At 40.5% G+C, this 12,098-nt stretch overlaps 1 protein-coding gene across 4 annotated transcripts in view; it reads right to left on the bottom strand.

The window, feature by feature from the left end:
• myo15aa (myosin XVAa) overlaps window positions 1-12,098 on the bottom strand; it is a 45,762-nt gene that overhangs the window by 12,854 nt on the left and 20,810 nt on the right. For 3 of the 4 annotated variants that reach the window (XM_046415372.1, XM_046415368.1, XM_046415370.1), the window contains exons 14-36: window positions 9,361-9,419; window positions 8,740-8,863; window positions 8,447-8,542; window positions 7,938-8,069; window positions 7,698-7,823; window positions 7,497-7,574; window positions 7,234-7,391; window positions 7,009-7,054; window positions 6,750-6,874; window positions 6,443-6,560; window positions 6,132-6,307; window positions 5,439-5,523; window positions 5,194-5,247; window positions 4,980-5,061; window positions 4,484-4,614; window positions 3,871-3,966; window positions 3,348-3,583; window positions 2,916-3,106; window positions 2,496-2,568; window positions 2,154-2,345; window positions 1,914-2,029; window positions 1,600-1,694; window positions 467-596 (exon numbers count right to left, since the gene is read on the bottom strand). In XM_046415372.1, coding sequence (XP_046271328.1) covers window positions 467-596; window positions 1,600-1,694; window positions 1,914-2,029; window positions 2,154-2,345; window positions 2,496-2,568; window positions 2,916-3,106; window positions 3,348-3,583; window positions 3,871-3,966; window positions 4,484-4,614; window positions 4,980-5,061; window positions 5,194-5,247; window positions 5,439-5,523; window positions 6,132-6,307; window positions 6,443-6,560; window positions 6,750-6,874; window positions 7,009-7,054; window positions 7,234-7,391; window positions 7,497-7,574; window positions 7,698-7,823; window positions 7,938-8,069; window positions 8,447-8,542; window positions 8,740-8,863; window positions 9,361-9,419 — 2,719 coding nt within the window. The remainder of the gene's footprint in view (window positions 1-466; window positions 597-1,599; window positions 1,695-1,913; window positions 2,030-2,153; window positions 2,346-2,495; window positions 2,569-2,915; window positions 3,107-3,347; window positions 3,584-3,870; window positions 3,967-4,483; window positions 4,615-4,979; window positions 5,062-5,193; window positions 5,248-5,438; window positions 5,524-6,131; window positions 6,308-6,442; window positions 6,561-6,749; window positions 6,875-7,008; window positions 7,055-7,233; window positions 7,392-7,496; window positions 7,575-7,697; window positions 7,824-7,937; window positions 8,070-8,446; window positions 8,543-8,739; window positions 8,864-9,360; window positions 9,420-12,098) is intronic. The other variant, XM_046415371.1, reaches the window with a different exon arrangement.

Below are 12,098 nucleotides of genomic sequence, written 5' to 3' on the forward strand. Positions count from 1 at the left end.
CTTTTTCAATGTCTATTTGTCTGTTTACACTTGCAGTCCGTTTCACCAGTGACCAGATATAAATAACTGTGCAAGAAGTTAAAGTTTATAGGAGAGTAATCTAAAACATTTGAAACTCAGCAGTGACTTCAACATTCTGTGGAAGCTGTGAAATATGAAAGATGGTGAATTATTTATCAACTAGAGACTAATGCTGAGGATTTAGAACCAACTTAGAACAAGCTAAATAATTGATACTAGCGAAGCACGAATGTATGATGGAAAAGTTTAAGTGGCAGGGCATGAGATGAAAAAGAAAAGACCTAAAAAAAACAAAGAAGAATGAAAATAAGAGTAAGAAAACAGTAGAGTCTGTAATGACCTGCTGTTAAATGAGGATAAAACACACAGAACTAAATAAAATTATAAATCTGCATTGACTTTGGACATAACTAACAAGACAAACAGACTAATGTCAGAGTCTTACCTCCAGGATGGATTCCGGGTGGATAAGGCCGGCTGGGAGCTGAATGACTCTCCCCGTCTCCTCTTCCTCCTCCTGTGATGCCACCTCCTCCCTTCATCCTTTCTGACAAACTTCCAGTCTTTTCCATGTCCTGGTAGCCAGAGAGAGGCAGCGAACAGAGATTCGGCAGAAGGAAAAGGATGCTTGTAGATATTCAGAAAGTAAAGTTTTAGAAACATGAAGAAATGCGTAAAAGGTGTACATGGAGAGAGGGAGTGGATTGTATTGGTTGATTCAGACTCTCTGTGAGCGAGTCAATAGAGCTGCAGGAACTGAATACTCTGCAGGAAGTACCGTACACCCTGGAGGAGAAGCTACATATTCTTCAATATGACAAACCCCACTGTCTCCTCACAGTAAAAACACTACATAGCTTTATTCCGTTTTCCCTTTTACTGCAGAGATAAATTAAAAGAATAATAATAATAACAAGAAGAATGTGAAGTGATCTAATGCTACCACCCATGCTGTTTGCTTGACAGCTGACAGTAAAAAACAAAACAAAAAAAGGGTCTCAAGGACACTTTTTGCACAGGATGTTCACAAAATTCCAATTATGGATGCAATGTTGTTTTAATTTGAAATAATGTTTTCCTGTTTGATAGGGCCTTTTGCAGTTGTGCATGTGTGCTGCCTGCTGTTACAGTCAAATACGGTAGGTCACTCAGTAACCTAATCATCCCTCCTGTCTGCTCCATTCATACACGAACAGAAGCAGTGGATCACATGTTCCATCCATCCATCAATGCTTTCCTTCCATGGTAGATCAGGTGGAGGGAGCATGATGAGGCAGTTTTTATGCGTTTCAAATACAGTACTTGAATGAATGTGTTCTCCACAGACTCTTCTGTGTTGTGGTCAAAAGAGCACATGCAGGATGGAAATTTGTTGTGTGCCTTTAACACATGTTAAAAGCTGTTTTGGTTGTTTCTTCTAAATAACAATCAAAACAATGTAAACATTTGGGAAGGTAAGTGAATTCAGTTCCTATACCAGCATGTTTTACAGTCCATCTGACATTTAAACAGACTAATTAATCAATTAGCTAATGGTTTGGTGAGTATAGTCCAGATGTGATCAGCATCAGTACTCACTATGCTGCTGTCTGACAGAACAGGGTCAAACAGACTGTCCAGGTAGCGGTCCATTCCTCTCTGAGTCTGACCGTCACTGAACGCATCAGACTCTACTGGATACAGACAGACAGACAGACAGACAGCAGAGTAGCTTCAAACAATGATATTACACTGTTATCCATGACTTTACTAATAACTATAACACATTATATTGCAGCTTTCTACACTTAAGTCCATTTACTACACTTATTACACTTGCCAATGCTGTATATATTCTTATTCATAGTTTAGGACAGGATTGTGTTTGTGCGTGTGTGTCTGTGTGTGTGTACCATGGCTGTAGTAACCATCAGAGTCAGGTAGACTGTATGCTGGTTTGCTGCCGCTGCTAAGAGGAAAGGCAGGAGGAAGCTCCTCATCAGAGTCAAAGCCACTGCCAAACAAAGCACTGTGAGAGGAGAGGAGAGGAGAGGAGAGGTAAATTTATTACAGGTAAATTCATGTCTTTGATGTAAATGCCTATATTTCATATAGTTCATATAGTTCATATAGTGTGTGTTTTGTGTACTGACAGGCTGGCATTAGCTCGGACTCTAGCAGGGTCGTCAGTGCTGATAATGAAGTAGCTTTTCTGCTTTGGGAAGTCAGCCGGAAGTTCAAGGTCTGCAATCAGGTCCATCACGTAGTCATGACCCGCCAACTCCACCCACTGGCCGTGCTCCTTCATCAGAACTGAACTCCCCCTCCACCAGTCAGACACTCCCCTAAAAGTTAAACCACAGACTTCAAATATCTGCCTGTAATTTGGAAATACTCTACTTAAAGGACTCCATACTGTACAATATAACTATGTTGCATGAAAGACCTATCTTAAGTAAATCAACAGAAATTTTGTTTCTATGAGATCTCAGCACCTGTGGCGCAGTATGTCCCCTGCTAAGTCCTCTCCACTGGTCCAGGAATGGACTGGACACAGGAATGATCCTCCTACAGAGAAATATGAATGAATACAATAAACTTTAACTATTTCTTTGTAGTTTTGTAGTTTTTAATAAATAAATAACACCAGTTATTTAGCATTAAGCAAACTGCAGTAAATTGTGCAAAGCCAATTCAAAGCGTCCTGTGGTTTCATCACCCGATCCTAACTAGTAATGAACAAACGGTGATCAAGCGCTGTAATTAATCCCACTCAGTAAAAGTGATGTCAGCTGTCCCTGTCATAAACATGCCCTAGCTTTATTTTGAGGTATTGAGTAAATTATCTGAATATTTTATATTTATATTTAATACCCCATTATGTGCAAAGCCAAAATAGTCAAGATGCTTCTCACCGTCAAAACAATGCACGTGCAACACCATGTTAGCCTTCTTCCTATTGGCTGTCCACTCCAGCAGTGACAGCGGATAGGTCCGTGCTGTCTCGGGGGCGGAGCCTGAGCCTAGCTGTGTCTTCTGATTGGCTTGGATTAGTCTGTGCTGCAACAACGCCTGGCAACCAACAGGTCCGTGGTCAGAAACAAATCTGGACAGGAAGAACAACTGAGGTTATGTAACATTAACTACTACTTCATCAAAACTGTAACCAGCACAAAGCCTGTGATGAACTGTGTAAATGAATGAATGAATTTTTAATTTTTTTCCTATAATGGAGGCATAAAGCGAAAAAAATGAATAAATTAAGAAAAAAGTTACATTTCTTTCATATTTCATGTCTTAACATGTAGCCCACATTTACACACGTGTGTAGAAAATGATGTTTTTACTTCAGTAAATATTTGTCCATCTTGGGTGATGGGGCGAAGCTGCAGACACAAGCCAGCAGCAGCAGCCAGCCTCTCTCAGCGTTGTCCATGTTCACGTTCCTCCACACCTGGTTGACGACCTGAGCCAGGATCTCATCACGTAACCCTGGAGACGACAGGCCCCTTTGGATGATGTAGTTCCCAAACATGTTCTCCTGCGCCCCGTTCAGGTGAGGGTCCCCCATGAATCTTAACACCTGAAAGCAGAATAGAGGCAAAAACCACTACAGCTAACTGACTTACAGCGTGTCAAGGACAAGGCTTTCAGTTAGTCTTGTAGTTAGCAATTTTTTCGAAAAAGAAATGACAAGAGATAACTGCTATGAAAATACATTTTTCAACATTTATTGATTCACAGTATCATTCGGCTGTGTATATCACTGCAACAAACTCATGCTAGATTACTTGTTTCAGAGATCAATGTCACAGAAAGAGGGACTAATCTAAATATCAGATCTATGTTTCTTTAGAAAAGTCTGCCCACCATGATGAAGAGCTCCAGAGCTTCTCTTGTCAGGTCATCCTCTACGCGGGTCAGAGGTGACTCCAGAGGTGCCGTCAACATCCCAAACTTTGGTTCCTATACAGCAACAAATACATTGTTTTCTAGGAAGGACAATAAATCTATACATTAATTACATGATTTTCTAAACAAATCCACTTCCAGGTGCATTAACTCAGTGGTGTAGTGACAGTCCTCTCTGACTAAGAAAGGTGAGAAAAAAAATTACAAATAATATTTCAAAAGTTTGGTGAACTTTCAGTGGATGGACAGGTCCCTACCTCATGCTGATATGACCAGAGTTTTACAGTCTTGCATTACATCATTTTCAAGAAGAACATTTAGAACCATTAAGAACCACCACCAGCAACAACATGATTTTGCTGTTTCTGATGCTTGCTGCATCAATTCCTCCACATGAGTGTAAAGTTTCTGGAGTTTGTCCTTTCCTTTCATCAGTCAGGGAGCATATAAAACACCTGCTTCCCTGGGTGACTTCTTCAGAGGATACATCACATTTATGGAAATCTACAACACATTTGAATCTGATCTATTGGAATGAAGCTGAATGTGAGCGTACTGATGAACATCTCACCCTGAAGTAGATCTGCACGTAGCGGTAGAACGGGTAGTTGTTGATGTCCAGAGGCAAAGTGAGTTGACCTTCTTCCTGGATATGAGGAGCTTGAAGCAGAGCCAAACAGTCTGAGTGCAGCTCTCTCCTCACTGCAACACGAGAGAGAAACGACAAGTCAACCAGCACACAAATACACAGGGAGTATGAAGTATGATTCAGCATGAAGACTAACAAAAACTGGAGTTAATCTGCTAGAACTGTATGAACGCAGACTGTGCTACTTGAACTGATACTGCTAAAGCTGACCAGGCATGAGTAAAGCCTATTTCTAAAAATATTCGTTGATTGTCATTTTTCTCTTATGGTCTCCTTCTGGAGCAGCCACAGTCAGCGCAGATAAGATGAGACATGTTCGATTAGCTGAATGAAGTGCTCGTGGCTCATGAATAATCCGTGTGTAAAGTGGTTACACACAGTTACACAATGCGGTCTTCAGAGAAAGAGATTTCCAGACCTCCTGCTGTCTGCAGTAACGTGCCCAGCTCTGCAGGGATCACCAAGTGTGTCACGTTCACCACCTCCCTCTTGGTCAGCTCCTGAAAGAGGCACTGTTAATTTATTTATTTAAAAGTTTCCTTCAATCAGAGTAAAACGAGCGAACACATCACTTTTATTCATGAGTTTTTCTTTTAAGTCTCGTGTAAATCCTGTCCAAACTTCCATCTCACCATCTCTCTCCTCCTCCTCTCCTCCTTAGCTTTCCTTTGGGCTTCAAACTTCATCTGCAGCAGATCACAGAAATCACACACTGAACAGATTAACATCCAGCTGCTACGATATTACTGAAGAAAAACTTGTAACATTTCCAAACTTATCTACAGTCTACAGCAGTGATTTATAGGGGTATGAAAGGTTGCATCGTCTCTAGATAGCGAAGGAGATGTGTTGTCTTTTGAGAGTGGACTTCATGTACCTTGATGTATCGCTTTCGGTTGACGTACATGTGGACGAGAGAGCGGAAGCGAACCAGGCTGTCCCTCATCTTCACATAGCGCTTTCTGAGAGAAACGAGCGCTATGAAATGTCGCATCACCATTAACACACGTCTAATTCCTAATGTCATGTCTACCATTACTTTATCACAGAAGTCATTTTATTACAGCAGACTGGGTTTAATAGTTTTTTTTTTTTAAAAATTCATTTTGGAGAATTTTTTAATTTAATTAGTTTTAATTTGACATGCATAAGTCTATTCATTTCATATAGATAATTACCTTAAAGTCACTGTTGCTTTCCTACACAAACATTAGTTGAGTGTGCTTGGAAATACAAACTGTGTTAAAAACATGACATGAGGATACCTCCCTTTGATTTAAATTACAATGCCAACTCTTACAAGTACCATAATGGTTAAGTCTCTGTGCCCTAATTAGAAAATTTAGACCATATCAGTGTATTTAGTGTACTTGTGTTTCCCATAACTTCCCAGGGTAAACAATGACTAGAGTTAAAGTGAGTGACTTACTTTCATTATAAGTTCCACATTTTTTTTTATATAAATGCTTGTCTGTCAAATCAACCAGCTCAGTTTTTTTTTTTTTTTTTTTTGGTAGGTATGCACAAATCAGTTGATGCTTATGAACCCAGCAGCGGCAGAGAAGCTGACCTCACGAGGAAGCCTCGGCTCTGTGCCTGCAGCCCGATGATCTTCTTGCGAAAGGCCACAAAGCGTTTCCTGACAAAGAACATGCGGGTGTAACGCTGCAGGGTGAGAGCGGCAAGGTGACGGGTGCGCTCCCGTTTACACTCCAACAACTGGTAGATGTCCTCCTTCAGAAATAGCTGCCATTCACACGTTTGTGTCATTGAAAGAAGAAATAAAAATATTAAAGGGTGGAGGTGTAGCTGTGTCACTCTGTGGTTTTCTTTCATTTGTGAAAGGCTTAGCAGTGTGAACAAGTGAGAGGAGAAGCTCACCTTTGTGACTCCAACATGGTAAGATCCTGGTCTGAGAGGACACAGTTTACTGAGCATTATCACACAGTTCTCTCCATTTGCTGCTGGAGGCTCTCGCATCCCCACCAAGGACTTATACCTGAGAATCACACACATCCACATGCATGTGAATTTCTGTTTAGTCTATACATCCTGTCCGCTGAGCTGACTGGATGAGACGGGGGATTAAACCTTCATGATTGCATGATGCCAGTGAATGGAATGATCAAAGCCACAGAGAAGCACTGAAGTGTCTTCCAGTGATTAACACTGTGTGTGTGTGTGTTACCTGAACAGGAAGACGTAGAACGGCATTCTGACAGGATACCCCTCTCTACGGATCCTAATGGTCTCCAGGATGCCTGAATGTCTAAGCTGGCTGCTGACCAGGTCATCCTCAAACACACCTGGTTTCTTAACGTAGATGTACAGGAAAGCACATTTGAAAAACAATGGCATGTTATTGTCATTGCCTGCAGGATGCAGTGAGACTGAAAACATGCATGCAAATGTTCATCAGCAGAAACACAGAATGTTTGAAAATCTACCTTCATGTTGTTTGGCTTCATGCAGCGAACAAAAAAAGGGTTGCACCTGAAATGCAAGAATAAAGCAGGTAAACCAAGTGAGCAATAATGTTGGCTGTGAGCTCATTTTCTTGTCTCATAACATTCCTGCTTCTTCCTCATTCTGTAAATTTGTGGCAGTTTGTGGACAGCAGCTGTGTGTGCCATCAAGAGTGTATTTAGTATCACCATGTCTGTCAGGTTCACCTCTCCATCTTCTCCACCAGCTCCAGCAGAGACTGCTGGAACTTGTTGCTGACGGTGGGAGCTTGGTATTTTCGGGTGACTGTACTGCTCTTCCTCATGTGACCTCCTCTCTGCTGACCTGTGACCTCCGCGTGACCCAGGAAGAGGTTTGACACCATCTGGACACACACAAACACATTCACATTTTTTATAATTATTTACGTAGAAAAGAATCAGAATTAACATGACTCTACATGAGCATGTTGATGCCCCTCTCATCTCACCTTGTTCTTGCTCTGAATAAACAGGTCCAGGACTTCCTGACGAACCTGGTCGTAGTTCTTATCGAGGAACTTGTAAACCTGCATTATTATTATCGTTATTAATCATTAGAAGTCCCAAAACCTTGATGAGACATGACCTGCCAGCTGAAATGCCAATGGTATGTTTAGTCTGGTGAGATGAGCCAATGAGGAGCTGTGTACCTGGTAGGTGACCCGACCAGCAAAGTGCTTGATGGTGAACTCTGGTAGGGGCATCTTTGGCTTCATATAAAGTGGATCGTTGCCATGGTGATAGTGACACTTTTGGAGGAAAGTGTGGTCTGTTGCCTGGCAATAAAACAATAGACTGTCAGTGACGCTTACAGCGGTTCAGTATATTTAATGTATACCAGATGTATCTTCAAGTGTCTTCAGACTGTCCTTTAGTTTCCCCAGCCCCACCTGTGGGAAACAGCTCTGATCATCCAGAATCCTCAGTATCCCATGAGGCTTAGCAGCAATGAGGTCAATGCAGGGCTGGTTGTCACTGAATGGGATGTCCTGCCAGGGGATCTGTTCTCGGTTGTACTCCTCCTGCATGGGGATAACATGTAATACAATTTCCTGTGCAACACTTAACTAACACTAACATGTCCACTCACTAATGAGATCTATTTGTATCCTTAGCTGCACATGAGTGTGTGAACATTCATTTGTTTTTAGTGCATGCACATATAGATATTTTACAGACATGGAGATTTTCTTTTCAAGAATAGCTTCTAAAGTGAACCCCGGTTTTTGTGTGTTTCTGTGGACAGACAGGGTAAAACAGAGTGGATGCACCTGGATGCATCATGCACCTGAAACAAGTGCACTATTAAGTTTACAACTTAATTTTATGGTTTTAATTTTTATGGTTAAGAGACAGGAAAAAAAACAGAAAAAATGAACAAGGTGTGACCTTGACTCACCTGTTCTTCCTTGAACACGATCCTGTTGAAGAAGAACTGCAGGTACTCGTTTGCATAATTAATGCAAAGCTGCTCAAAGCTGTTGAAGGCCAGATCCTGTTGTTCCCAAACACACACACACACACACATACATGAAGATGGTAGTTCTTGGGATTGTCTCATGTCTCATCTACATGTCTAAAGAGTGATTATTCAGGAGTTTCCCTGCTGTACCACAGAGTGACTGACAGGTGATAGGATTGTCTGCGTCATCCCGTGTGGAAGAGGATAAACACATGAGAAAACACATTTACCTCAAATCCGTAAATGTCCAGGATGGAGATGGAGAGGGTATGTTGGCGGGGGTACACCTGGGCGTTGATCCTCTCTGTTAACCAATGGAAGAGCAGCGAGTACAGGATCTTGGCAACAGCATCTCTGGAGAACAAAGATTTGTTTGTGAAAGACAGACAGAGTGTGAGATGGGAATAGTGAGACGGAGAGACAGAGGAATTTCAAAAAATAAAGTTCTCTATAGAATTTACTGCTATCTTTCAGGTGTGTGAAAGCATTATTTAGATGGAAGTCAGCACAGGTTTTTAAGGGGCGTGTCAATGACGGACGGAATGACGGAAGCAGCAAAAGCTTTTCTTGAAAAACAAAGTTACAAAAATATAGTCTGTATCAGACTTCATGTTGAGTTAAAGAAAATCAGTTAGGGAATGTAACAAGTACATTTACTCACGTACACTATAGAAGTATTCAGAGTATATAAAAATCCTGTGAATACTTCTTCTACCACTGCAAAAAAAATCTTGAAGGGAACAAAATGGCTAATTCAGTGATACCTTCCTTTCAGAAAGCTATTACACATAAAATACATCTGGAGGAAGAATGATAGATTTTCATGCAGTAGGTCTGCAGCTGTCTCTCACCTGGCATCAACAGCACTTTCCACAGTCAGTGGCGTGTAGATCTTGTCCCTCATTGTCTCCTTTAGACAAGACAGAAGAGTTTATTTAGTCATCAGGAGTGAAGGCTAAGCAATTTCAGCATCATGGCACCTTAGAGCTCAGATACATTACACTGACTGTCATCACTGATTAGGATTACTGTATTGTAGTGTGTGAAAGTTCTGAATAAAACTCTTAAAAATATCTGTCCATTACTGAGACAATTTAACCTTCAGTCTCTCCTTACAAATTGACAACTCAGCTCAGGTACAGTACAGTATGTTAGGTACTGCCTGTAGGGCTCATTTCCACATATTCTGTTACAACCTAAAAAGCCTTTAAAGGAATTGGAGAAGTAGTTCTTAACTGGAAGAGCAGGACACAGTGACTGTATGGTTAATTATAAAAAGTACACAGTGTGCTATGAGACTGGCTGGAAATTAGTAGGTCATGTAGGTGGCTTGGTTAGGTGTTAAGAAAAGACCATAGTTCAGATTAAAAAACAGACCCTTTCACAGCCCTAAACACATGTTACAAAGAAAGAGCTGAAAGCTAAGTTCTCCCATGTGCCTTCCCTCCCTCTTTTATACTCCTCAGTTTGTATTTCTTCTACACTCTTATTCAGTGACGCGAGTGTCTGGGACTTGGGGTCTGATCAGATAAAGAACACTTTGAGACCTGAGACCTTCTCTTGTTTAAAGGCCCAAGATCATCATACACACACACACACACACACACACACCTCATCCAGCCAAAGGAAATGAGTGGATACAACTGACTCCTCTCTTGTTACATAGGAACCACCTTTGTAATTAGAAATTCAATTATACAAAAGGCTCTTAGTGTGGTGTCTCAGAGTGTATACGAGTGGAGGGCATAAAGCGCAGCGTGATCGCATGTACTTTTCATGTATCCATCCTTGTCAGAAGCATCACAAGAGGGTTTCTGCTCCTGGAGTCTGCTCCTTTTTTTTAAATAACAGACACTACAACTGGATGTTAGCTGGTACTGGGATATGACAGAATGAGGATTAAGAAGAGATTTGCCAAGAGGACAAATAATTTTGGTGACTGAGAAGATTTTCATTTTCCACTGATGAAGATGGAGCAATAGAGTGGATACTGTGGATGCAGAACTACAGTGCTCTTTCAGCGTAACACAGTGTGAACAGATTGAACCTGTTTCTTGTTTTTTCTTGGTGGTCTTTTGACAGTTTCTCTGGGTTTTTGTTGTTTGTGCTTACGATACACTAATGCCAACAAGGTCATTCCTGTTTATCATGCATCCCATGGAGCTGGTGGATGGATATCCTTCTTTAAACAACCATCAGGTTAACAATGTCAGCTAATTTTGTACAAAATTAGTACAAATTGTACAAATTTTTTAGTCCCATTTTGCATCATCATCCTTGTTTTTGGATGTGCGATGAGTCCAAAGGGTTTTTTTCTTACTTGAACTTGAAATGCTCAAGTAAATAAAGAGTTAAGTGTTGTCATTTTGAACAAAGAAAACAGGACTGAAGGGTCTCATCCCTCAGGACACAGCGTATTCATTGGCTCACAACTGCTAAGTGTGGACATTTATAAAAATATGAGCTGTCAACATGACAGTCAGCACACAAACAACACTGCCTGAAGCACTAATGTACAAAATAACAAAATACATCAACAACTAGTGCATGAATACTGTTTGTGTATTTATGTGTGTGTGGCAACATGCCTGTTTGTGTGTTGCGTGTGTAGAGTGTAAGTGATGCAGTCAGATAATCAATGCTTACATTTCAAAGTCACACCCGTAGTAAACATTATGTTTCATTTTATGAACTGATTCTGTTACCACACAGAAACTAAATCTGACTGCTCTACATGAGGTCAGATTTGATTTGAGATTTCTCTTTCAAAACATAATGAATGAATGAATGAGGGCAGAGAAGGAAGTCAGATGTTAAAGGAAAGACTTGACAGGTAACTAAAGACAAAAAGGCACGGCAATAAGCAATGTAGAACTAAAGACATGTATGCATATGACACAACAGCTAAGGCTAATTAATTTAATTTTGAAGTGACACAAATGTACAAACATTTTCTTGAAAATCATCAATATCAGGGAGATTTTACTCCTTTTTTCAGGAAAAGCAGTTAAAAAGTAGCAACTTCAAGTGTCCAATGCAACTAAAGCGACTACAGCATAATGTTTGAGTATATTTATTGTTATACGTGATAGTTCATGCAGAGGGACATATGATTATGAAATATGACCAAGAATTATAAAGAAACAGTCGCGTAATGTATTGAATAAAATGGAAGACAAGCAAATGGTATTGAAATTGGAAACAATTTCTAAGAAAGTGACAGCAGTAGCAGATTTCATACTAAACAAGGCATCACATAATAACAAATGAGAATCATGGAGGAAGATGAGGTGATATAGTAAGTAATCTACTGAGAGATTATTGATAAACAAAAAAAAGATTACTTATGAAACGCAAGCTAGTGAAGAGTCTAATATCCCACAAACCTCTAGCCATAATCAGCAGTCAACTTGGCTAAAAAAGATTTTCTAAAAATTAACCACCAGCAGTCGATGCAACTGCACAAGTAGATCAGTATGCCTCTTTCTTTCTTTCCATCTGTGTGTCAACAAGTGTGTCGCCTTTGTGTCTGGCTACACAATACTGAGACATTAACATCAGTATGTGTGTGCGCATGCAAGATGGAGAG

The sequence above is a fragment of the Scatophagus argus genome, chromosome 16 (genome assembly GCF_020382885.2).
Source record: "Scatophagus argus isolate fScaArg1 chromosome 16, fScaArg1.pri, whole genome shotgun sequence".
Lineage (NCBI taxonomy): Eukaryota > Metazoa > Chordata > Actinopteri > Scatophagidae > Scatophagus > Scatophagus argus.